Raw genomic sequence first — 27,196 nt, 5'->3', positions numbered from 1 at the left:
TCTTTTTTTTTTTTCTTCCCTCCAAGTGTAAGTGGTGCAATGCTGCAGTGCTCTTTCAAGGGAGCTAAACTGAGAAAACATTCCAAAATCCACATTTTTAAACTTTTCTGTGATAACCTAGTTAGTTCATGGAGGATAAGAGGATTTGTGGAAGATAAGAGGAACCAGCCTTTGTGAGTGCTTGAAACTCACTGCCATACTTTACCTTCAGGCACTGTAGATCTTTGCCCTCCAGGGTTTATTCACAGCAGCAGACTCCAGCTGTGCTCCCGGGTGAATTAGAGCTCTGAATTTATAGATTTGTCCACTAATCCTTTCACTGGCACTTTGGATCAAGGCAACTGGAAGGTGGTAGTGCATTTCTTATTGGTAGTGTGCTGCTTATCACCAATGGTAAATATCTCCTGAGCTGTCTAATCATCACAAAACTTGCATTTGGTGTTAGCAGGATGCTTGTAACTTGCTCAGATATGCCTCAACAGAGCTGTTCTGCCATTCATTTTACACTATCCATGGCATAGTGCAAAATGAATGGCACTGGAGATTCTGGGCAGAGAGGGACACCTTGCCTGGAAGGTAGTCATGGAATTTGGTGGGTTGAGACAGGTACCTTCCTCCCTCCAGGTTTCTGAGCAGTGCAGGGCACTAAGAGCAACAAAGAGCCTCTGGTTTGTGTATGCAGCACATTTCCACTAGCCTCGTGTTTCTTTCCTGGTCATTTCATTATATGCCCAAGCTGTTATTGTAGTAACTCATTTTCTCCTACTGAAACACTGGTTACCAGCCACTTTTCAGATCAGTTTTGCAAATACAGCACAGAGCATGCAGAGTGCCTGCTGAGCAGCCAGAGCAGCAGCTAGTGTCATGAGAGAAAAACAAACAAACCTGAAGGACTGGAAACATTACCATGGGAAAAAGATGTCCTACTGATGCCATGGGAAAACAAAACCAAATGCCTAGAAACATTTCTTCCCCTATCCATCTACCCCCTCCCCCTGAAAAAAAAAAAAAAAGGGTTTGAATAATTTGTCTGCTTTCAAAGTTACATAAGTCTCCCAGAGATAAAAATCTGTGGTTTGTTAAGTGTGGCAGCGTGGTCCTGTGGCAATCGCACCCGTGTGGAACCAGCTGCCTGTGAAACTGCATTGCAGGTAGAGATATGAGTTGGTATTTGCAAAATAAATAACCGATTTAAATGTATGAAGGAGAACAAGTGGGCTCACCCACCAGCTGAAATGTCATGAGCAGCATCATTTAAATTCAGCCCCCCCTTGAACCCAATGGAGCGCTGCGTTCGACTGTTTCACTGACCCGTGGACGGACAGACTGACAGGCTCTTTGTTAGAGGGGCAAGTTAGGAAATACCAGAGCTAAGGCTGTCTGTGCAACCTTCCTTTCTGCTCTCCATGGGCACATACCACAATATGGGCTTTAATTCCACAGTCCCTCGGTCATTTTCCACTGGCCCCCTGCCTCCTACAGAGTGAAGGAGGCACAATGCCTTCTTAATGAGCACACAGGCGGTGGCTTGGCTTGTTAGGATTCACTCTGTGACCATGGACCTCATTCAAGTCCTGCTCTGAAAATGTGATGTTTTGTTTCCAGCTGTTTTACAGCTTGTTCCATGCAAGTCCCACAGCCCTTCATGCACTCAACCCCTGTTCAGTGATTGCCACCCTTGTTTTACAGATGGAGACCAGAATGGGCAAGTGTCCAGCACCTACAGATTCCTGCCATGCCATGCCCATCCTTAGTGCTGGGGCACAGCCCCTGAGGAGGGCTGATGTGGCTGTGAGCTCTGGAGCCCAGCACTTCAGCCCCTGGCACCTCCAGTCAGCCATCCATGGAACAAGGGAAGGAGGATGTGGCCACCCCTTGCCATGGCCCTGTGGTTTCTTGGCCGTGGCCCATGCAAAGCACAGCTCTGGTTGGACTGGAGATGTGCTCGCAGCACAACCCCTGCCCTGTGCTCAGTGCAGAACCCCACAGATAGGAGATGGCATGCATGGCACCAACCAGCCCTGGCATGGGGCAGCTTAGGAGAACAGTTGCCTTGGAAGTGCTTTTACATTACTTACCCAAATTTCTCTCCTATACCCGCACAAGTGTCTTTTTTTGATACTGCTGCAAGTGGTTAAGGTAGACTACCAGAGAGAATCTGGGGGTTTTGTTGATTTTTGGGTTTTTGTTGGTTTTGTTTTTGTTTTTCTCTTGGTTTGATTTTTGGAGGGTTTTCTTTTTTCTTTTCTTTTTGTTTTTTTTTTTTTTTTAGGAATTCTTGACTAAATAAAGTCTTCAGATTTTCACTTCAAACCCATCTTGAGTGCGAGCAGATGGGCAGAAGCATCAGCTCAGGTGGAACTGGCACAGGCAAACCCTACTCTCATGGTGTAGGACTTTCCCGTGCTGGGCTCTGGAAAACAAGCTGAGCTCTGCAGCTTGTGACCACTGCTGCGCTGTGGTCGTTGTTCTCTACCAGGTGTGAAATGGTGATGAAATGCTCTTTTAATGTTAAAGCATCAGCTTGCCTCCCCCAGCTAATCTCTAAACAAAGTCAACCCACAGCTGTGAGAAGCTGGATTGCTGAATATCTCACTACAAATTAAACAATGGTCTAAAACTAGAATGTGGCACTTTTGTGTTAGATCTGTTATTCCTTTCAAACACCTTCATGTCTTCTTTTCTGCTGTGCCTTTTCCTTTAGAGGAGCTGCCCTGAAAATCCTGAAGACTCTTTGCATAGTTGTCCTTTGTTTTGGTCCTCCTCTCTCAGCATCTGTAGTGATGCCTGCAAAAGCTGCAGCCAGGAGCTTGGCCAAGGGCAGCTGATCACCTGAGCTGCTCACTGTGTTCATTTTTTGCTTTGCTCTTCTCTTGCTCTTGCACTTGTGTGATGCATGTAGCATATGGCTCACAAGCACCCTACTCAGCTATGGTGCAGGTAATCCCTGTTAGTGGATTTGAGTCTGTTATTTGGTTCTGTTTCTTTTTTTCATAGCTGTGATGCCAACCAAGGATTGTGAAGGAACCAGTAACATGCTTTGGTTATAGGAGGAGTTTGGAATATGCAGCTCTTTGACCCTGAGCTGGAGGCAGGAGGAAAAAGGCTGTGAACAGTTCAGCCTGAAACTCTGTGTACTGCTGTGTTAGTCCTCTGAGACTTTTTGCTTTATTTTTTAATACAAAATGCAAATCTATGTGTATTGAAAAATGGCCAACCCTGGTTTCAGATGTTATACAACTGCAAAGTTTCTCATTTTCACATGGTAATGGTGCTTTTGTTGCAGATTGATGTCCTCAAGGCAGACGTGGAGAGCGCCGAGTGGAAAATTTTGGAAAACCTGATCCTGGAAGATGTTGTTGAGCAGATAGGACAGCTGGTCTTTGAGGTGCACATCCACTGGCCTGGGTTTGAGGTCAGTGGCAATGACAGCACTGTGGTGCGGTACTGGTACAGTCTGCTCCGAGAACTGGAGCTCAAGGACTTCAGGCTTTTCCATACCTACAAAGACTTATCAAAACCACAGATGTTTCTGAAAAAGGAAGCCTTCAATGCCAGTAGCTGTTACACACTGAGCTGGGTAAATACAAGATGGAAATAGCAGAAAGGAATTCATGATGTGTGATTGCAAGCCATCTGGCCCTGTAGCGTTATTGAAGAGGATTTTGGTGTCACTGGCTAAAGTTGCTAAATGTGCACACAGTGACTGCTAACAAAATGGCTTTTATATTTATATATTGTCAGAAGAACTGGCAATAGGAGAAGATACATGGTGCAGATTTGCTATACAGAGGTTTCTGTAAAGGTTTGTCTGGTGGAGCTAAGAGCATGGCTTTTCCAGGCTGCCCCATACCTGAACATGCCAGCAAGGAGGGCACCCTTCTGGGGCTGCCCTGGGAAGCTCTGCTGGCTGAGCTGGACCAGCCCTTGGGCAGGAGAGTGCTTGTGATGAGGTGTCTTTTTAAGAAAGTGTCGAGTGTTACTCCTCTGTAAAGTGATCATCTTTGATTTGCACCTTTTTTACTGTGGCCTTGTTTCCTATGGAACAAACTTTAGGCAAGAACAGTATGTTCTTGAACCCACTGGCAAATTTCAGCTGAATTTGGCAGAGACAGAAACCACCACCAAACTAAGTTCCTACCTATTTCTTTGAGCAGCTTCTGAGTGTCTTGACCTAGGTTTTTTAAGGTAGTCTGGCTGCAGAAAGTGACTTCAGTGCTTCTGGCACAGGAGACAGTGGGACAGAGACACTCAACTGCTGGATAAGCTGCTGCCAGCGCTCCCCTAACTCATCCTCAAGAGCCTTCAGCCACAGAAGACAGGTCTCCCCTAGTTCATCTGCTTAAAGTACAGCTTGATTGAAATTATTCCTGCAATGGCTGCAGCAAGTGGTTTTTGATCTAGTGAGATATATGTAAGAGACAAAAGTGCAACCTGGTCTTTTTTGTTTGTTTTGGGGTTTAGTTAAACATTTCCAGTGCTGTGCCTCACCACCTTGCCTCTCCCTGGCATAGGGAGGCCAGAACCTGGATCTGCACTGATGCTGGCTGAGGTGGTGCCCTGGACTGCAGCTGTGCTGGGGTTCTGCAGGCTGGAATGTGGATTGTCTGCAGTGCCCCAGGAGATTTTGACATTCCCCAAAGAGCTAAGGAATGGGGGGAGCTGAAAATATATAGCAGGTTGGATTTTTTCTTATCTTTAGATGAATTTTGATATTAAACTTTTCATTAAAATACAAGATGTCACCGCTTTCGTGTCTTTGGTATGTGGGCTTTTTAACTGCCTTTGGTTTCCAACTTCTCCAAGTCTACCGCTTCCTCAAGGGAAGTGGTGGAGGGGGAGATCTTGATCTCCTCTCTCCAGTGACCAGTGTCAGAACATGAAAAAATGGAATGAAACTGTGTCAGGGGAAGTTCAGATGGGTTATGAGGAAAAGGTTCTTTACCCCAGCAGGTGGTCAGTCACTGGAACAGGCTTCCCAGGGAAGTGGCCATGGCACCAAGCCTGTCAGAGTTCAGGCAATCTCTGCATGACTCTCTTACTAACCTAGTTTAATTTTAGGTCCTGTGAGGAGCAACAAGTTGGTCTTGATGATCCTCACTGGGTCCCTTCCAACTTGAGATATTCTATGATTCTATAAAAGTAGCTCCTGTTTCTGCTCCTGCACATCCCACCTGGACCAGGGCTTTGCAGACACCCAGGGCAGGGCACTGTGGGTACCCACCATGTCCTCAGCTCTGCATCAAAACCAAGATGACCTGATACAGATGTGTACAATTCCCCACGTCCAAGATGTTGGGCACAGCATTCTCCTTAGGGCTGAGCTACCTATTGCCATCCCTGAAGCGGGTAATGCACAATCCAAGAGATCCACAACCTCTGGGAAACGAGTAAGAAATGCCTTCTTTGTGACAGCCAGCCTTGCTACAAGCCTCATACATTCAGTACTGAAGTTATTTAATGATGCAGAGCCATGAGGAGATTAATCAAAATGCAGGAGGCTGCCAGGTTTCCTAAACTAATATCTGGTATGTTGGAATGGCCACGCTCGCTGCACCGCAGAATGGCTCAACTCCCATTTTTCAAATAATGAGGTGGCAAAAGTCCAGCTGCAAGTCCTGATTTATTAATGAAGTATAAAAGTATGGGTTCCAGCACTGTGCAGGTTTTTCCTCCTAACTAGTCTTAGAGTAAGTAGCCTAGTAGCTTATTATCATTTGTTTAAGAAACCAGTAGAGGTTGAAAAATAAATTACATGACCTCTCTCAGATGTTAAAATTCAAAACAGAAGCACATCTTCCATCATTTATTTCCCTGAGGTAATATGGTGATATGCAAATTACAGAAGTGGAGTAGAGGTCCATCCTGGTTCTTTGGTTAGTGAGGGAGTTTAATAAACCTTCTGGTAATCTCTTGCTTGGGATTGCCAGGTAGTGTCAGAAACGCTTCAGGCTACAGCAAATACATCTTTGGCAAAAAAAGATTTCAATAACTATGGTAATTTTAAAGAAAACCTTATCTCTAATACAGGGTAGATAAAAGCCATTTGTCATTCTGGAGGTAGTTACATGATATTATAAGAGAAAATGAACGGTGCTTATTTAATGCACTCTCTGTGCTTTTCTACTTCACGTCTCTTAGAGCAGAGTTACAGCCTTCCTTTCTGAGCCTTGCTTTATGCCCTTACCCCTTCTCTTTTATTGATCTCTTTTACCTAAAGGACAGACCTTTAAATGAATTCAGTTCCTGTCTCCTAATGACTGAGCTGCTGGGTGTATGCCCAGGGACACAAGGCACTGCTGGCTGACTGCTGCAGTGGACAGGCTGAGGGATGTTGTGTGGAGTCTGTGTCTACCCACTGCCATACCCAGGCACAACTGCCCCTGACCTGCTCAGAGATCATCTCCATGCAGTAACCACAGGCCAGTGTTGCAATCCACAACCCTTGCCAGATCACACCTGCACAGAAATCACCACAGCTTCCCCCTTCCTCAAGGGCTAGGTACAGAGAGCACCATCAAAAACAGTGTGGACAGGGCATTCTGCCCTTGTAGCCACAGCCTGGAGACTGGGAACTGCATGGCCATGGAGGAAGTCAGACTCAGCTCCAGATCTGCGCAGCATCACCATTACAGGCATTGCCCAGTTCTACTGTCCCCCCATTCTGCTGGCCTGCTGTCCCCAGGTGCACTGGGCATCTCCCCACATTCCTGCAGGCACGTGCATCAGCTCTCCAGAGCAGCCAGGCCATGGCTTCCAGCCCAGGAGCCTCCTCAGGCCACTCATGGTGGCCACAGCCAGTGCCAACCCCACCTAACAAAGACATGATGAAAGGTCTCGTTCCTGATGTGGAGCATTATTGCATCAGTTGGACAACTCCACCAGGAGATGTTTCAGGTTGGTCTGAAGTGGATCCTCGCAGAGATGACCCAGGAGTAGGGGCAATTCTACTTGCACAAATCCTTTTGTGGCGGTGAGGGCATTTCTCTTTCAGACAGGCTCACAGTGATTTATAAACCACATTTGTGAATCAGAACTGTCCATAACCTGGTGAAAATGAAGAGAAGCAACAGATGCCCCTCAAACTATCCCAGCTGATGCTGCAACATGAGCTTTCCATGGCAAGCCCATGGCAGCACAGAGGGGAATTTGTTAGAACACGTATACACTCCTCCAGGAAAACTTGGCCCTTTCTGAATGTCACATTGGCTTCCTTGGAGGGTCCAAAATTTGCCTAAACAAAGGTGTGACCTCCTGCTGCACTCCAAAATCTGTCATTTATTGCATGTACTTCTGGCCCCAGGCTTTGATCCCATTGTGACTTGTGAAAGGTTGTTCTTCGAGCGCCTCTCAACTGTGAAAGAACAAAGAAAGCATAAAGGGAACATATGTCTGGCCTTTCTTGGCAGATGCCAGGAAGACATATCACCCAGTAGCACACCTGAAGAAATGGCACTCCTTCTCTCTGGTGAATAATTCAACAGCTGAGACCATCTGGTTCATTACAAAACTTTGATTTCATGAGCTTCATTAGCCGCTCCCTTGTCCTTGACAGGATACTCAGGGTTATTCAGTAGGAAATCACTCTTGATTTTTTCCTGCTTGTTAACACAATGTGACATTTAATTGCAGTCAGTAGAGACCTGGTTTAGTGGCAGTGGAAGTTCAGAGCTGACCTACATTCAGAGACATATTTATACCTGCCCCCCTCTGCTGGCTTTCAGGGGCAGCATCTGCAGAGCAAGCTTGGCCCTTGAAAGGAACCACCTGCAGTAATGAAAGGATCTCTGCCCTTAAAGAGAAGTCTCTGTTCATGATGCAGTTTGACCTCATGGAAGGAGTTTTACCTGCTTCAGAAGGAGACCTTTGTAGAGACACTTCATGTTACATCCCTTATCCCAAAAGGCAGCACCTTGCACAGGGAGAGCAGGAGCCTGCTGTGCACTGCCTACAAGGGATGTGAGCACCAGTGCCATGTCCCTGCTCTTTTTGGTGGATTATGAACATAGATCTTCAAGTTTAAGCAGTTTTCTGAAGGGAAGTACAGTGGTATACACAGTACAAAACTTCTGCAAGTAATGAAAATGCTTCAGTGTCTTAGCTGGTACTTCCCCCCTCTATGTTTGAAATTCATTTGTGAATCAGTCACAAACAATGTGAATCCCATCCTTGCATCCACCTGCAGATACCTAGAGTGGAGCCAGCACCCAGGGTGCCACTGCCCTTGCAGGGAGGAGGGGACAGGTGCCTGACTGGTGTCAGAGCTCTGAGGCAGCAGCAGCAGCTGTGCCCTAAGAGAACTTGTGTCTCTCCACTGGTGTCTCTCCACCCATGCCAGCCAGGAGCAGCCAAGACAAAGGGACTAGGAGTTCACCAGACAGCCCCATGCTGATCTCTCAAACTGACTTGCCAGGCAGGAGAGGCCCTGAAATGACTTCCAACTTCTTCTTTATGAAAGAAAAATTGCTCCAAGAAACAGGAAAATCCAGGATCTGAAGAAATAATGTTATTCCACTTGTTTAATATTGGAGGAATAATGACTAAAAGCAAACAAAACCCACTTGTCCTGCTGCCCCAGGGTACTCCCAAAGCATCAGCATCAGGGCAGAGAAAGGAGCTTGCAGCAGGGAAGCTCTTCTGACAAAACTCAGCAAGGTTTTGGAAACTCCAGGGAATGGGCCTTCCTTCTTTTTCCTGTAGATGTCTGGCCTGACAAATGATTTCAGAGTCTGAGTTCCCTTTTTATCTCCAAGGAATATTGGAAGAGATAATTGTTTGAGAGAGAACATGAGGAAAAGCTGAAAGAGCAGAACTGTGTGGGGATGCCAAAGTAAAATATGAACAACGGCCCTGAGGAAAGGCTTGGGGGTGCCTGGGGAAATCAGCCTGGAGCAAGCTGAGGTGGGAGGTGAAATTGTTACAACTCTTCTACGACAGGGCATTTTTCTTTTTTTTTTTTTCTCTTAATATCATTTTTGCAAGAGTTTAAACTCCACCAAATAAAAAAAAGACATTACACAATTAAAGAGTTTAGCTGGGGAATAGGAGCAAGACACCAACTATGGGGCAATTACGCTGGGAGAATGGGAGATCTGCAGCTCCCAGAAGTACGTCTGGGTAACTGTCAGTGGTCTTGAAGCTCCATAAAGTTCCTATTACTGAAATGACTCCCCAGAGGATTTGTGTTGCTGTCTTCCTTTCCCAAACCAGAGAAGAAGGCTCAGTTAGCCCTGACATCTTCCAGATTACCCAAAAAACCACCAAGGCCTAACAAGAACCTCTTACTCCATTGACCAATGCAGCAATGTTTCATTTGAGCAGCGGCATGAAGCACAGCAGGGCAAAAGGAGGCTCAGAAAGGCTCAGTGCATTTAACACATTTTAAATATTCTGTCATGGAAGACAACAAACAGGTCTGAGGACAAACTTCCAGTGTGCCAGGTGAATTTACAGGTCCATGGCTCACTGAAGTTATTGCAGCTTGTTCCTGAAAGCTTTAAATTCTGCAAGCAGCTTCTGTAAACATAACCCTGCCACAAGTAGTTTTCTCTGAGTGCTGCAAGACAGCCGTGGTGTCTGTTTAGCTTATCAGCAAGCCTAACAGCAAAGACACATTTTCCTGTAAAATATGAGGCTTAAAATTTTGAGTGTATGCTAGTTAAGTCAACCTACAGTAACAAGTCCCTTAAGTAGTCTCCAGAGGAACAACCTTCCTGGCAACTGATTTTTTCTGGTGTATAGGTTACACTGTTTATAAAGTGTTCCAAGCAAAACTCCCCTCCCTCCTCCGCTCTCCGTGTGCTCCCCCCCATGCAGGCTGCCTGTCACATGGAGTCTTCCTAGCAAATGGGAGCAGGATTTTGTAATAACCAGCTGGTAGAAAGAAGGAGAGTACATCATGTTACTGGGCTGCCCGAGCTGCAAGGCTCCCTGTTTAAATCAGCTGTTAAGGACCACAGCGTTAAACAGAGTGCTAAACATCTGCCTGCTGCTAAAAATCGGATTTTTACAAGACAATCTTGGACTTTTCTGGATGCACAGTAATTTTGATATTTGTTCTTTGTAATGAGGGCAAAGACTGAGCAGCCCCATCTTACTGGGGACAATTATAAACTCTGAGCAAGACAGATGCCAAGACCATCTGCTTCAAGACAACCAGCCTCCTTACCGGCAAGATGCATGAGGATATGTAGGCTATTTCCCCCTCTTGCATATGAAAAAAGTCCAAGAAAAAGCTGGCAAAAGGTCAGAGGAACTATCAATTTTCCCAGACAGAAGAACGATGGAGATAGTTTACTGGTGTGTAAAACTTCTGCTATAAAAGCAATCAGTATTAATAAAAGCAGCAACATATTGGCATGTCATTTCTGAAATCTGCAGGTGCATGATCAAGGGGAATAAAATAAGGTTGCTGTGATGGTAGCCCTGCAGCTTTGCTGTGTCCCTTCCTGGCAGTGCCACACACTCACTTCCAGCCCTCCCAAGATGTCTGCTCAGCTTGAATCACTGAGCTGCACTCTCCACTAAAGTCTGAGGAAAATTAACTGGGGATCTCAACATGCACTCTTCCCTTTTCTCCCAATGCTGACTTCTCCCTGGATCTGTCTGCTCACAGGCAAAGTCCAGCACAGAGTCTCAGCCTAGACTTGCTCTAACTAACCCCTATAACAGACCAATTTCTGGTCAAACATGACATTTTGACAAGATCAATGATTTGATTTGATTAGCCCAGAAAGAAACCTCCTCCCAGGTGGCTGCTGAAAAAACAAGTCTGGACTCGCACCTCACTCACACACACATCTATCCCTGTGCACAGCAAACTAGCTGACAACCTGAGCTTTGCAGTTTGCAACAAGAGGGAATTATCCTTATGAAAATTCCCCCTGGAGGCTTCAATGCAGATGTGAGAAATTCCACAAAAGATTAATGCAGTGACCAACTGTGAGGGACAAAGGATTTTATCTGAAAGTTCCTAGGGTAATTTTGATTCTGGGCTTGCTGCAAATGTTTAATCTTAATTTATCAACTCCAGTAGAATTGATTGAGACATTTCTTATTTTTTTTCCTCCAAAGACAACACCCAGTATATGACTACAAGAGTTTATACACTTATTTTCATATTTTGCATGTACTATTATTTTACAAGTATATATCTAAAGTTCAGTATGGTAGGTGACACATGGAAAAACACAGCACCAACAACACAGCCAAGCATTATGTGTATTATGATTTAAATGGTTTTAAGCACTGGGGAAAGGTGTTTCTATAATGTGAAAGCCAGTATGTGTTCCTGTGAGATTTTCTTTCTGCTCTATTCCTCTTCTCCTCCTTATTTCTCTGTACATATAAACTGTTAACAGTCAGGGCACTCCGCCACATATCCATTTGGGAAATGTATTTGAAGGAGAAAATCCGTTCCAAATTTCTCCAGCCCACTTTCTCTTGAAGCAGCACCGGGCACACACCAGAGCTCAACTCCCAGCTCAGGAATCAAACCCTCCCTCTGAAAAGCGCATCAGAAATTCATCCTCTGCAAGACAGCAGCAGCCCTTTCCCACCCACAGGCTGAAGAGCAGAGAAGCAGGAGCAGCCTCTCCCAACAGAGGATCAGTCTGCAGGACATGCTGGACCAGCTCTTTCCTCTCTCCAGGCTCTACCATTTTTTATGTCAGTACTTGCAAGAGAACAAGGCTGGGCAATACCCAGTTACCAGCAGGATAGTGCTTGTGAAAATGTGGACTTTTTCAGGCACAGAACGCTGCTGGGATGGGAAAGTAACCGTGTAAACTCAGTGCAGTTACACAACAGCATGGACTGACAGTGGAATGACTCTTGAGCTCAGCATTACAGAGTTGGCCTAAAAATGCTTAAGCTTCCCGTTCACTCACAAGGCCTAACTTGTGTAACACTCTCTTTGAAAGACCAGAATTTCTTGCATCCAGTCAAACAACCCAAAACCCACAAAACAACCAACCATTTCCTTCTGCCTCGACCATTTGGGATTCTTTGTCTCAGCTTCTATCCTACTGTCAATTAAGGCAATTACTCCTTTGCTAGTCTTTCTAATGGTTGAGCAGTAATTGGATTTACAGTAAACAATATAGTATAATTCAAAACTGTAATTAAAGACTGATGAATGGGATAAAATTTGGTACATGCATTTATTTTTATGTGCCCAAAAAAGAGAGCAGACAGGGAGTCAAAAGGTTTTTTTCTCCTCCTGCTGCCAGCTTGCCTTAGTTTTAAATGAACACTGCAAGAGAATGAGTTTATCTGAACGCTGATACAACTGCACATTAAAACATCAAATGGTAGGAAATATTTTATATGGACATTGCAAGACAGAAAAATTGAATAAAGATAAGCAGTTTTTATAAAAAGATTTATTAAAAATAAGTTCTTTAAAGAGAAAAGGTGTCACATGTATATACATTAAATTGTCAAAATCTTCATGGGGCTTATTATACAAACTATTCCAAACAGAAAAAGAGACATTCACTTTTTTTTAACATGTCATGCTTATTGGAACAGAATAGCATATGGGAAGACAAACAACACAGCACACAACCATTACGAGGAAAACCCTGAAAATGAAGACTACTTGCAAAAGTGAAAGTGAGTAGCCTCATGATTCTACAGACAGAAACTAAGACTATGAATGGCATGTTCAGTTGATAGAGTTCATCTGACAACTGCTAGCTTCCAATTAGTTCTTCATTTCTAGTGTGAATTAGCAAATCTCAGCAAGTGGATTTGTGCTTATCTTTTCCAGCTCTATTGCAGTAGGTACCAAAGATTTCTTCTTAGGAAGAAAGTTACACAATTGCTGGTTTTCTCTTTAAACTCTCTGACAGCCAAAACCACAAAAATAGTTTTTCTTAAAATTATATTATTTTACAAGAGTGTTTTGCACAAGCAGAGGCGAGACAAACTGGCACATGATTCTGCATGCTTCAGATGACCTCAGCTTAGCTTCTCATTCCCAGATGCCATATTTAGAACTATATCCTTTCACGTGAGTCTTCTGAATTTCCTGGTGTTTAGTGCATATATACAGAGAGCTGAGAGATGCAGTATTACAATGTCTACCCCTCCTCACAGCAGAATGCACCCTCATCTCAGATGTATGCAGGGCTTGCATCTTTTGGTCTCTGTAGCACCCCCTCTAGTCCCACAGTTTAATCAGACCATCCCAGCCGCACGTGATGACTTTGGATGTTTCGTGTGGATGCCACACTGCACCGATACAGACTTTGTCATGTGCTTTTAACCTGCTGTAGAGTTTTGTTGTCTTCCAGTCCCAGATGTTCAGCTTCCCATCTGCATCTCCAGATATCACATAGCTGTATTAACAGGAATAAAATGAAAGTTGTATCATGTGTGCAGACTCCTTGCATGCTATTGCAAGCAGCAACTGAGCAACAGTAAAGAGCTTCCTCTAGGGAGCTTCCCATCTGACACAGCCTGTAAACATTCCTACCAAGGAATTAGCTTTCAGTCTGTGCTCTAAGAGCACACAAGTCCTGCAGAAGGTGATTCATCAACTGCGAGGTAAACCTGCTAAGCAGTGTGATTATACCCTGCATGGTGTTACAGGAACCCAAGAGAAAGTGCCACAAGTTTCTCTAAAATTATAGACACTTTTTCCTCCAGGTTTGCTGAGGTTATTCCCCAGTTTTTATAGTAACTTGTATCTTATGTATATGCAGTACTAAATGTATGGGCATATTACTAAGCCAACAGGAAGAAAGAGTTGGTTCTCTGAACAGTAAATGAAGATATCCACACTAGACCTAGGAACTGGGGAAAGCGGGTGAGTTCAAACCCCAGATACTGTAGACAAGTGCACATTGTGGGAACAGACCCTGCACTGCACACCACGTGCAAAAAGATGGGAGTCAGATGTGGAAGCCTCTCTTTGTCCTATCAGATGCTAGGAGTAAACCTTCTGTTCTGCTGCTTGGCAAGGGAGCTCTGCCCGATGCTGAGCTAACATGACTATGCATTCATTAATGTTGCAGGGGATTCAAAAGGAAATTTAGTATCCATACTTGCAAGTTATAAGATGAAGTTCATTTCCACAAAAACTTACCTCATATCAGGTGAAAAATCCACTTGACAAGCATAGCCAGCTACCATGTGACCTTTGAAAATTTTCTTTTTGTTCAATCTGAATCTGTTCTGAGCTCCAAAAATCAAGATTTGGTTATCCATTGACTGGCAAGCCAACCATTTCCCTATAAATGCAATAAACAAAGGTGGTGTCAGGGTGCTGCATCTGAAGAAACAGACCTAACTGGGATGTTTTTAGAGATTTTGACATTTTTTTCTTGCACTATCTGAAACCAGATTTTCATGATGTAGCAGAGATTTAGGTAACAGCTGATATTGTTTCTGCCTGCCAAGAGTTGAAACCTTATGTTTGACAGGCTTTGGAATGCCTATTCCTACAAAATGCACTCAGGACTCTACTAAAGCTCTGACTGCTCCAGCTATGTGCTGCATCAACCTCAGTGACTTCTGTTAAGTTTTTAAGATACTGTGTAATCTTGCTGGTGGCACATAATCACATAAATCAGTGAGGGGAAAAAAATCCATCTAGCTGCACTCTACCTGATCACCTGTTTTGTTGGTACTCTAAGGAAGTCACCCCCTCTTTTCTTTATGGGAAAAGAGGTCTAAGGTAGACGGAGGAGTTTGCAACTATGTAGTATTCTCTGCCTTAATGGAATGCAATTAATAAAGATATTTTAGTGAAAGAAAAATTGAGGCTTTTCTAATCATAACTTCATCTCATTTTGCATCTTGGCAGTGCATTAACTCCTGCCTGAGAATCCAGTAATGATGATGTGCTACAGAACACCCAGAACAGAAACTTCTGTCCTGAACTCTGCATATTGGCACTGCCTTTAAAGTGTTTTATGCAGTGACAACATAACATTGGCTGTGCAACAAGTTGATCAGCCTCTACTCAGCCTAATGGGATTGTTAACAGCAAGTCTGGCAACACTGTAATAATGGTGACACTAAAGCTGTTTAAATTTGGCCAAAACAGATAACAGGAATTTTGCCTTGTTAGAAGGATTTTCACTGATTACTTGAGGCACTAAACAACTATCCTTCTTCAGCATGATTTTAATTGAAGAACATAAACACCCGTGAACATTAACATACAGAAACACTGAGATAATTTAGGATTTATCTTATGCAAGAATTATTTGGACTACATTCATAACAGAAGGGAACAGGATCCTGTACAACATGAGTTTCTACTTTAACTGTGGCACCACAAGGACTGCTGAACTTGCTTAATACTCTGCTACTACTGTCAGTTCCCTCCATTCTTGCTCTTAATAGTTTAAATACAGCAAAGAGTACACGGTAGCTCTATGGAGAGTCCTTTTGCCTCATCTGGATGAAGGCTTAATTTTAAACTGACACAGGTACCCTGATATAAACCCTCATTTTGACATACTTGTTCTTTAGAATTTTAAATCAAAACACGATCCAATCCAGTCTTGGATTAAGTGCACAGACTGACTGGGGAGGGGTTAGTCTGGGGTGAAAGAAGGATGAAACACAGCAACATCACAGAGATAATAATGAGTAAGGGGTGCCTATGTAAATTAAGTCTAAGAAGGCAGTAAAGTGTTAACCTACCATTTGGAGACAAAGTCACGGCTGGCATGGAATGCATGCTCGGCTCAGCTATGTACTTGAAGTCAACAGGAATGTCCCTGCAAAAGGAAGAAGTATGTGTTTTATGAAGACATGGAGATGTTCCAAAGAGCTGCTTCAAGTCAGCTGATTTATGTGGCAACTGAACCATGGAGAATGTATGGTGGCATCCAAAGGAAGAATACGCAAAAACTCAAAAACATTATGAATGTCCACCCTAGAGCTCCAGATGCAGAGCCATCTAAAGCATAACCTCTGAGAGTGTGAATTTACCCCAGTCAAATGAGCCAGAGTCTAAATTAGAGTAATAATTCTAATTGTTAAGAGCAAAACTGTAGCACAAAGTTCCTTTATTGCCTCCAGTATAACTGCAGCTCTTACAAAGTTCCTATTTAGATAGCAAGAACATACTGACATATGCATGGATCTTACTGGAACATCTTACTGACTTGAGTTTTGTTTTAAATCAATATTTCTGTATTTTTTAAATTTTTCTTTTTAAACATTTTTTAAAGGAAAAGAAAAAAGGACTCTCTCTCATCTCTTTGACATGCCCTTTTCCTCCTGACCTCCCCAAATGGGATGCCAACCAAATTCCAAATATTCACAGCTGAACTGAACGCTGAACTCCTCAGCTCAATTGCATAAAGACTGTGCCAGTGCATGTTCTTAACATACACTGTCCTGTACAAAGGCCTAGGGTAAAAACAAGGACAGTCTAATCCTTACTCCACAGAACTGCCCTTTGGTTTTGACTATATAAATTGAATTACTAACAGTTTGTGCATATTCACAGCATTCCTCATACTCTGCACTGGAAGACTGGAAAAAAGGGAAGGCAAGTACACGGCTTTCTCATTAAGCAAAAGAAACCTCCAGCAGAAAATAGATTTGATTAATGTATTCTGCAGAAAGCACATGCAAAATGTTCTGTAGCAACATTAATTAATACAAAGGGGATGTTTATGACTCCACTGTGTAATTCACAGAGCAGAAGGGCTGCTGGGACACTCGGGGAGCGGAGAGCGTGGGTGGCTGCCTCGTCCCAGCTGCCCCAGCCTTGCTGGATGGCAATATGGTCAGCATTAGCAAGGTAATTAGCATGCTGCTTTATTGTGCAGGAAGTTATTTCCCTCATCTCCAGTTAAGCAATACACACAGGGGCAGCAGGGTGAGGAGCTGCTCTGTTGTCAGCAAGCAACACAAATGCTCCTGTGAGTTAAAATCATTTACTCCCCAGAATAAGAAGGGCAACCCACTTGGTACACTCCATGGATAAAAGCATGCAGTTTAGGCCAGGGACAACCAGCTTCCAAACAGAATAACCTAAGATGGCCATTGGGCAGCAAATCTGTGAAGATGATCAACACACCAGCCCAGGAAGTGCCACACCCTCCCCAAACCATTCCCAGCTCCACTTGCAACAGGACACAAGGTCATTGCTGCAGCAAGGCCAGGCTCTGATCCACTCCCACCACCCAACACTCCTGCCGACCAACAACCTTCTGGTAAAACCAATCCCACTGGAAGCCCCATTCAAGTCTCATCACAGAAGATGTGTCTCCAATACTGAATTATTCTGCAGTCAGAAATTTAAATGCAGCATGGATTGTTTTGCTTCTCCTTTTACAAATGAAGGCAGGCTCACCTGCTAGAATTTATCCACAACAGCTCTGCTTTATGTTGATACCTACCAGGCACACTTAGGATGGCAGCAGGATATGCTGCATTAAATTATTAGGCAGAATAAAGAGATGCATTTGTGTTTCACATTTGCTTCCGGTCAAATTGCTAAATAAGTAATGTCAGCCTGCTCCCTTAAAAAAATTACCAACACAGATGCTATGATGGTTGCCCAACCTCAAAACTCATGTGACATATTTGTTTTTTGTGACAAATATTTAAAATTTAAATATTTTAAAGTTCTTTCCCCACTTCATAGCATTTCAAAGGCTGAAAAGTTTTAAATATCAGAAATTCTATCTGCTAGCCAAGATTTACAAGTGTTTTACTCTGGGGTTTTGATACAACTCCTTCCCCATGCAAGAGACAGAAAAATCTTTTCAACAAAAGAAGGAAAAGAACCAAGCCAACCCAAACCCTCAGTACAACCCAATCCAGTTTTGGGACCTACACATAGTGAAGACGTCTCTCAGGAGACTACATTATCTCTACCAGGAGCCATGGTGAAAAGACTCACTGAGGGGCACAGATTTACAGAGATAACAAGTCTCCAAAACCTGTCAGCATAATAACTAAGTTACCACTGCACAGTTCTTGCTTTGCTCGCTGACTCAGAGGTAAAAAGAACTAACAGCCTCCAAAGTTAAATGTTCACATCATTTCAGTGCTTACCCAAGCAGGATTAGGTGCATACAAAGCAAAGACAAAATAATATTTTGCATTTCTAGAAGACAGAACACAGTATATGATACCCGTGCCAACTTTAATATCTCAATCACATGAAATGCAAAAGCAGGCAAATTTTCAAGTACTCCCTTTAATCTTCCTAAATAAATTATGTAATCTACAAGAGTTTGTGCTATACTTGAAGTCTGAACTTTCAACAACTAACCAACAGCAATTCTACGTACAGCCCCGTGAAATCTTTGCACAGGATGGATTCTTGGGAAAGGAGATTTAAGTTCTCAGGAGTTCCTCAGTGCAAAGTCAGACATCCCATCCCATTACCCATCGCTGGCCAAGTCAAAGTGTTTAGAAAACACTACAGAATTCCTCTAGACAACTGAAATGAGCCAATTAGACTAACTTCTAATTACTAGCTTTTAAGGCCATACTTGGGTCATAATTACTTCCACTTTTTTGTGTAGGATACTGAAGAAACATTGTGCTGAAGAACATACCAAAGAAAAGTGCCCAAAGGTGCCAGCAACCAGATCACTGCTAAGTAGCAATTATTTTTCTAACCAACTTAGGAAAAAGGATTTGAGAAATAATTTGCCACGGACGTTTCTGAACTCCAAAATCTTTCATAATGAATGTATTAACTTAGTTTTAAGGCATTTTAAAAATCTGGGTCTTGAAATTATAGAAATATTCTTACAGATCAATTAGCATATATCACGGTAGGTTGTGGGGAAAGGTTTTCAAGTCATGCCCAGGAAGATGGCATTACATTTGCTCTTTATAAAACCAAAGTATTTCCCAACAGCTGCATTACAGAATATTGCACAGAGTCGAGTTTCCTATCATTTCAACAAGGGAGCTCTTTCTTCAGTGTACAAAACACTATTACATGTTTTTTTCCTCAGAAGAAAAAAACTTCTGCTACTGGAACAATCAGGTTGCGATGTTCCCATGCCAGAACCTTTTTGCCTTTCCTGCTTTTCTCCACAGACTGACTAAATCCACCCACATCACTATTTATTTCAGCCATCACACAAAGCTCATAAAACAAGGGCAATCCAGCCTCAAGGAAATAACAGATTTGTGCAAGCAAGATCATCCTCCCACTCAACAAAGAGGAGACATTCCTTAGCAGACATGGTATTGTAAAGATTTTTCTTTAAGGAGCTCAGTAAATCCATGGGTCTGCTTATGAAGTACTGAACAGAGGCCTTCTCGGAGCAGCATATGGTGACAGCATTTTATGTCTAGCCTAAGCCTGAGTTCCCAGACTTTGGTCATTCCCACTGCTACTGGCAATGATTGCAGACGATCACAGACAAGCTGAGGATTTAGCTGCCTGCTTGGGGAACATTCCAATACCACAGATTGGAGTCTCTTGTCTAGGCTACAGAAAAAAAAAAAAAACAAGCATCTAGGAAGAAACTGATTAGTCACAGAACTGTTGAACTAGATTCTGCATTATGCAACAGTTTTGCATGTGTGAACAGCAAAAGGAAATGAATACCTCAAGATATGAGATTGATTATTTCAAAAATAAATTCACAAATCCTAAAGAAATCTAAGAAGTTCTAAGTTCAAGATCTTAGTACCTAGAACTTTGTGAAAAACATTTCAGATAGGAGTGATCTGTTTTCTCTGCAGGTTAAATGTTAAAAACTGGAAGCCATGTCAAATATTTTGTATTATTTTTTCCTGGACAGACTCTCCCTTTTCTGTCGTCTATTGTATTCATACTGTGTGTACCAGTTATTGCCAAAAAGCCAGACTAACAGAAAACCAGAATAAAGCTACACTAAACTAGTTACTTCAAACATGGGCCAAGTATCATATAATACTATGGACATCCAAGTTCAAAGCATTCAAAACCAACACACACCAATTGTAATAGAGCAGACATCGCTTTAAGAGTTGATTTAAAGACTAATACACCCTTGGGCAAAGGGGAGAGAGCAGAGACCACTAACAGAGTGCAGTGTGCTTCAGGTTGATAGGGCTGTCTTATGTTTTCTTTGGGGAAGAGGAAATCAATGAAGTGTCTCAAGCATTAAGTCAGAACAGGGTTTTGATGCTTTTCCTGAGCTAGCTAGAACTCAGTACACTCCAGTGGCCTATGTGCTATGTGTACTTCTAAAAACGAACACTCTTCTCAGTTTGCTCACAATATGCTCTGAGGTAAAATTTTTGAGGTAAAATTCAAAATTTTAGACTTACCATTCCCAGACTCTTAAACTCTTGTCATCAGATGTACTCACAAACCTTCTATTTTCATCCACAAACACAATGGTGTTGACAGCTCCCAAATGCCTGTCGTATTCCTGCACAATCTCACCACTTCGAATATCCCACTACAATTTAAAAAGTCAGAATAAGAACCTGTTTTTTACTAAATACCAGTACTCTTAGAGAAATAAATATTGAGTAGACATACCTGTACAATTTTCTTATCTGACATCCCAGCAACAAAGAGATTTTGTTTATCTTCATCAGGATTGAACTTAACGCAATAAGGAACCTTCCTGTTGGTGAATCTTGAAATACATTGCCCTGCAACAGAAAACCCATTTATAGTGTATCAGGTTGGAAGTGCTAGGGGCTGATTGGTTGTTTCCAGATACTGAAAAAAAGCACTTTACTAAGAGCAGACAACACTTCTTTTAATGTCCTTGAGAGAATTAGAGGGCAGAATTTGCCCTGCTCTTTGATTAGACCATCTTTCACATTTGTATGCATGCACCTGCATAAACATGCACACACACAAACTGCTCTGTAAGTTTGCTACAATTCCCAAACAATACAACTGCTTGGTACCCTGTATGCCACCAGGACATAACAAGAACATAAGGACAGGTTCAGGATATCACAAGCTAACCACTGTCTCTGCAATACATATCTCCTTGGGATCAGAGGTCTTCTCAACAAGAGATACAAATTTGGGCAAGAATTCAAGACTAACCTCAGAAAAGGTTAACAGTAATCCAACTGCAAAATAAAGTCCTGTCCTCCTCTCTTAGCTTCAGCACAAATACCCTGATAACTCCTTATCTGTAACTTACAGGAGACGCGTCAATCCAAACGTTCTGTCTAAAGAACTGAGCTCAGACTCAAGTTCAGACTCAACACTGGAGAATTAGACTTACACCTTTCTGGCTGTATAAGATTAGATTTCTGCTAACCCAGAAAGCTAACAACTTTTTCAAACATGGGAACTTCCTATCTTAGGAAGAGACCTAGGTTTAAAAGAGTACTAACAAAATCTATCCTGTATTTTTTTTAACTTAAACTATTTGTAGCAGAATGTTACGGAGCATCTCCCAGGCATGAGAGCATCAATCCTACCCTTCAACTCTCTATACCAGCAGGTGACCACCTTTTCTTATTTGGAGCGCTTTTAAGGTTAAGCGAAAGACCAAGTGAGATAATTTTCCTAATTTAAGCATATTTAGATGTAAAGAGTAATTTTATGCCTGTAGATGTAAACATACAATTAAATGATTTGACAAGATGTCTTTTTGCTGAAAATTGTTCTAGCATTACAAACAACTAACAAACTCCTCAAATAAAAAGCTATATGAAATACAGGTAGTGTCAGTTGCACAATTGCAGATAACAACAAAACATTTGTGAAAATAGACTAATTATCCTGCAATGAAAGCCTAAACAGTGAACTACAAGACAATATGAAGGACAACAGGAAACAACCTGAATGCTGAGATATCTTTGCAGTCACTATTAATTAAAACCACTGCCAAATAGCAGTGCCTACAAACAGAAGCCTACCTGTTTCAGTGTCCCAGAGTTTTAGATAGCGGTCATATGCAGCACTAAGGAACTGAGTGCCTGCGTTGTTAAAACAGATGTCTCGGACAGCTTTACTGTGTCCTACAAAACAGAAAAAATGCAATGGTAGACTTTCATCCATTCATACTTAGAATTAATTAAAAAAAAACCCCAACCCATACTACTCAAGTTAAATGCTCTAACAATGCAAAGAGATGAAGAAAATAACTTACTGAAGTTCTTCATGAAAAGTAGTAAAGAATAATTCAAGTGAGAAAAAGTAACTCCTAAAGAATAGTGAGAATAAAACCTTGTAACACCCTCACACCTCTAAAACACTGGAGAGAAAAACAAAAGCACTGCACAGAACCAACTTGATAAACAAGTATAAACTTGTATAAATTGACACACAAGCAGAACTTCAGAAGAAATTTAAAATACTCTAATAAATGGCAACATCTAATGAAAAAGAGGAGAGACAAACACTACATGAGACTCATCTAATTGAGAAACATTTAAAATTAGAAAGCAGATACAAAATATGGGAAATATTAGATCAGAAAATTAAGAATGCTTTCATCTGATGTTAATCTTGTTACCCCTTAGCCTTAATACTTTTATGTGACCACCACATCAGACTTGCAGTTCTTTTTAGTTGAAATATTGACACAATAATTGAAATATAGCAAAATGGTAGGCAAATCTGGTTGATAATAAGAACCTTTTGAGAAAAACAGTCACATTGTTCAAAAAGAGTAGTCTATTGAGAGAGAACATTTTTTGAGCCATCATCTTTGCCACACTGCTGTCATCAGAAATAATAGGTAAAAAAAGACTTCTTTCTTGTTACTCAACATATATTCACTCAGTGTTCTAGAAATGTTCCTATTTCAATAGGAGAATCAGCTACTTTTGTTCTGCATTCAAGATTGCTAAGAAGTTTGTATTTCTCTCTCTCTATCAGCTATCTGCTTTAAAAAGCACCTGTTACATGAACAAAGACTGCACCTGAACCTAAAAAGACTTCCCATGCTTTTGCACTAAAAACTCAGCACAGATGGAATGACCTATTTAAGGAGAGATCAGACCATGAGACACCCTCACCGGTTAAATACAGAGGGTTGCTGTTTTCAACATGAAGATGGGGCAATTTCATGTCAAAACTTTGCTTTTGAAAAGAAGTCTTGCATAAAGTATTTGTGACTGTAGGACACTAATGTTTTGTTTTAAGGGCTGTAAGGTGTTATACATTAAATTGCTTGGAATAATGACGAAGTTCTTAACAAAATGTGCACCTGTTTCAGTTCTTACTGCCAAGATCATTCCAAACAACCAGGGCCTTGCATTCACACAAGTCCTCTCTATGACAAATTAATAAGCTAACCTAAATCATATTCTTCCAGCAAGCTGTTCTAGACATAAATGAGTTTAAAAAAAGACTATTACCAATAAATGTTCGTAGACATCTTCGATCACCATATACTTCCCAAAGCTAGGAAAAAAACGGATGGAGGGCAAATATGTCAATTGTTAAACAATGATGATGCTGAAATTAAGTGTAAACATTTGCCAAACGTCTTTTAAGAAATTAGTTACAAACATATACCATGTACTGATTAATCACAATCTATCCAGAAATTCACTAGAATGCTGTCATCTTCCTGTCAGCAAAATTCCCTTAGAATAACTAAAATTCCCATACCATATTCCAACTTTAATGACTTAAAGTTTTGCTACTAAAAAAACAACCCAAAACATCAGCTTTCTGTTGATATATGCTGGACTGAAGTGAGATTCACACCACAATGTAGTTCACACCACAAATGCTTCAGTAAAAGATTTCAGCAGAGACTTACTGTCAGTTGTAAAACCAGGCTTCACAGAAAATGAATTAATATAACAACAAAGGCAATAAGGTGAGAAACTTGTGACCTCCTAAATGCTACTAAAAAATAACTAACACTGTTCTAACACAGACAAAAGGTGTTTGGTAGAAGTATGTTTGTGTATCCTAAAATGCACTGTCTATATTCCAGGATCATATGAAATGTATTCATGAAAACAGAAAAATAACTCACCTTAATTTTGCAATCCATAGAGCAAGACAACATTATATGCCCAGACAGAGGAAACAATCTGACTGCACTGACACCCTGTAAATAAGAACATAAGTTAACAGTAAGTGGATAATCTAGAAGTTTCTTCAGTTCATTTGCCCTTTTCCAAGCAAAAAGCTAAAGCTTATCTTCATAAAATATACAGATACTGTACCTAGAAAAGAAATAATCTGCCCACATTCCATTTTAGAAACAGTGATGTATTTTGAACAAATGCTATTGGAAAAAATTTGTTTCACTTTAACGGCTGTATATATAACCTCCTTCAACAACCACACCATTACTGTGGCAAACACAGCAAATAAATACAAACTGGGGGTTAAAGGAACTGCCTCTGCATAACAAGCCTTTTCAGATGGGGCAGGTATGGAATTTTTCAAAAAAAAAAAAAAAAAAAAAAGAAAAGAAAAAAGTTTTGGCCAGCTCAATTTCTTACACATAGTACCAATGCCTTCTACCCAGTGAGCTCAGATTTCTTGGGCACAGCATCTTCACAGCTGTCTGTATTCCAGGTACTCCTTTCTGGGAAGCCCAAAGAAAGCCCAAGTACTCATGGTTTTAATGTTCCTCTTTTTGATTTCATGTTGATTACTCTATTCATATGCCATCCAGTTCCTCCCTCCCACCTCTGGTTGGAGCTGGGTACTTTATCCTCCCTATTATTGTCTACTTATATCCCCCAGATTTTCTAAATTTGACAGTCCATTTTTCTTGTGCCTCTCTCATAGATATCATTATTTACCTTGTTTGAAGGAAAAAGCCATTTTATACATCAGTCTGGTGTAATAGGATAATAGGCAGAGGAGGGACTAGAGCTTTGGGGAGGAGATGTCATTCTGGAAAGCCCTGATAGTTGCAGCTATAAGCTTGTTGATGCAGCAATCATTTAAGAAGAGCTCAGAGATGTGAAAAAAGGGTAAAAGCCAAAACCATTCCCTGTGTCCTCCTTTCTTCCATCTTCCAAATATTATTAAGGTGATGTCCATTGCAGTGCAGAATATTCCCCCCAAATTAGTGGCAATAGAAGCAGCAAATTGAGTATATGCTGTAGAACCCTGAGCAGTGAAACGCTGTTCTAACACCAGAAGTGTGTATATTGTTTTGGTATCTAACACAAGAAGGAACTGTGGATGTTAAGCAGCATCAAAGAAAACCCTTACCAAGACACACCTCTCAAAGGTATTAGCTATATTTGGGAAACCTGTAATCACCAAACCTATGTAACTTTACCTAAGTTTGATATGAAATAGCCCTTAAGTACTCTTAGTACAAAAAACCTCAACCCCCAAACATTCTTAGGAATCTCTAGAATCAGCTTTATTGTTATTCACATTGTAATTTATGAAATAACTTCAAATGCCCCCCAAAGTCACTGAATAATACTTTTCCCTTTAAGGTAGGTCAGGAAGTCACTATGTTAACACAAAAGCTTATGCAGCTAGACAACTGCAACGGAGCAGGCAAACACCTTGTGTGAGCATGTAACTCAACTAATTACACGCAGAGTATGGTAAAGAGGAAAATACTCTTCCTTTCTACTGATTCTTCAGTTTTATAGAAATTACCAGCCGCAGACAGAAAATTAAATGGGTTGTTATGCTCACAAACATTCCTACCTTTGTATGCCCAGACCATACATGAATTTGTTTCTTTGGAAGATAGCACTTCTCAGGTGGTACTGTAGAACGGAGATTAACCCCAACATCTTGAGGGACATGAAGATAAGATCTCCCCTGATAGTCATACATTTCTTTAACTGAAAAGGTAAACACGGAATTCTGAGAATCCTTATTTTAAGAGGTTATAATCTTTGAAAGGCTTAACAACTCACACAATTACGGTTTTCTCAACACAGCTGCTCTGCTGAAGAGTGAGAGGTGAGAGAGGGGGTATAAGAAAAAGCAGCTTCCTCATACAGATGTGGAATCTTATTTGACATCAGTTAAATTATGTCATTTCAGCAAAGTCTGCTCGGAACCTTACCATCCAAACATGAAGACAATCTTTCTCTTACCCATTTTACTCATCAAACAGCAAGAGAGTTCCCCTGACCAAAAAGACTTCACTTACACTAAAGCTACATAGATTAAACTGTGCAACTCTAACCCTGACATTTGCTTGCAACTCACATTCTGGCCAGCTCTGTGCTGTGTCAGTCATGTCAAGAGAATTACAAATCAAGGAAAAAAAGACTCATTTGGCCAGTATGAACCAATATTGGTCAGCACCAGCCAACAACTGCTCTTTGACTAGATTTAAGAAGCGACTGAACAGTCAGAAACACAGGGATGCATTGTGCAGGAAAATGGATTATTTCAGAGTAGACGTATGTTGGGTAGCTATGACAATAAACTGTGCACTGATTAAATTCATTTCTCAGTTTCTGGAATGTTGTTGTGGCAGTTTTGGTTGTACTCTTGCACAGTATTCATGCATACACACATCTTCAAAATGGAGTATTTCTGGAATGTTTGCATGTGAGATCACAGTTTACATGGCAAGGTCTTTCCCTGTGAAATTTCAGGTAGAGAGCATGAAAACTTGGATACAAAATAATTAGTCCGTAGGAGGCTCAGAGGCTAAAATTTCATGTTTGTTATGCTCGCTGCTATAAATACCATCATGATCTACTACACATAAACAGAACAATGTTCTAATGCCAGCAATGCTTTTCTCACAGCCACCACTTTTTCCTCAATGCACATTAGAAAGGATGCTCACAGCTCGTGTGTGTGTGAGCCTGGCTGTAGAAACTGGCACACAAAGGGAGACCCTGTCTACCAAACTATCCACACCAAGCAGTGCTGCACAGGGCTGTTTTGTATGCACACAGCTGAAGTAACAGCTTAAAAAATTACTGAATTCTACTTAATTACCAAACCATTTTCTTTGAAGGTACTACATACTACAGGCTTCTGCAGGATAATTAATTGATATATAATTATTCATAGTATGACAGCAAGAACATTTACATTAAAAATTGAGGAAGTGTAAAGTCCAAGTGATTTTCTAAATTGCTCATAAACCATAACTCAGAGCACTACCTGCTGATGAAAATACTGACACATAAAACTACAATAATTCTGAAGCTGAAACTAAGCCAAACCCTTAACTTCAAATATGTTTGTTCTGTGAAACAGAAAAGAGATATGTGCATCTAGTAACATTGAAATTAAATAAATAAAACCAGTACCCTGAAAAATGATACTTCCACGCTGCTCTTCACAGTATGAAGTGAAATTAGTCCAAGTTTA

At 41.4% G+C, this 27,196-nt stretch overlaps 2 protein-coding genes across 2 annotated transcripts in view; one reads left to right on the top strand and one right to left on the bottom strand.

Annotated features, from left to right (window-relative positions):
• METTL24 (methyltransferase like 24) overlaps positions 1-4,749 on the top strand; it is a 30,450-nt gene extending 25,701 nt beyond the window's left edge. The window contains exon 6 of the mRNA XM_014312043.2: positions 3,287-4,749. Coding sequence (XP_014167518.1) covers positions 3,287-3,601 — 315 coding nt within the window. The 3' untranslated portion in view covers positions 3,602-4,749. The remainder of the gene's footprint in view (positions 1-3,286) is intronic.
• A 7,990-nt stretch (positions 4,750-12,739) lies between these two features.
• Positions 12,740-27,196, bottom strand: part of CDC40 (cell division cycle 40) — a 37,931-nt gene continuing 23,474 nt past the window's right edge. The window contains exons 9-17 of the mRNA XM_005418499.2: positions 25,559-25,698; positions 23,904-23,978; positions 23,272-23,317; positions 21,826-21,927; positions 20,477-20,592; positions 20,260-20,393; positions 15,661-15,737; positions 14,093-14,237; positions 12,740-13,343 (exon numbers count right to left, since the gene is read on the bottom strand). Coding sequence (XP_005418556.2) covers positions 13,166-13,343; positions 14,093-14,237; positions 15,661-15,737; positions 20,260-20,393; positions 20,477-20,592; positions 21,826-21,927; positions 23,272-23,317; positions 23,904-23,978; positions 25,559-25,698 — 1,013 coding nt within the window. The 3' untranslated portion in view covers positions 12,740-13,165. The remainder of the gene's footprint in view (positions 13,344-14,092; positions 14,238-15,660; positions 15,738-20,259; positions 20,394-20,476; positions 20,593-21,825; positions 21,928-23,271; positions 23,318-23,903; positions 23,979-25,558; positions 25,699-27,196) is intronic.

The sequence above is a fragment of the Geospiza fortis genome, unplaced genomic scaffold (genome assembly GCF_000277835.1).
Source record: "Geospiza fortis unplaced genomic scaffold, GeoFor_1.0 scaffold98, whole genome shotgun sequence".
NCBI lineage: Eukaryota > Metazoa > Chordata > Aves > Passeriformes > Thraupidae > Geospiza > Geospiza fortis.
The sequence above is the reverse complement of the archived record's forward strand: the minus strand, read 5'-3'. Positions and strand labels throughout refer to the sequence as shown.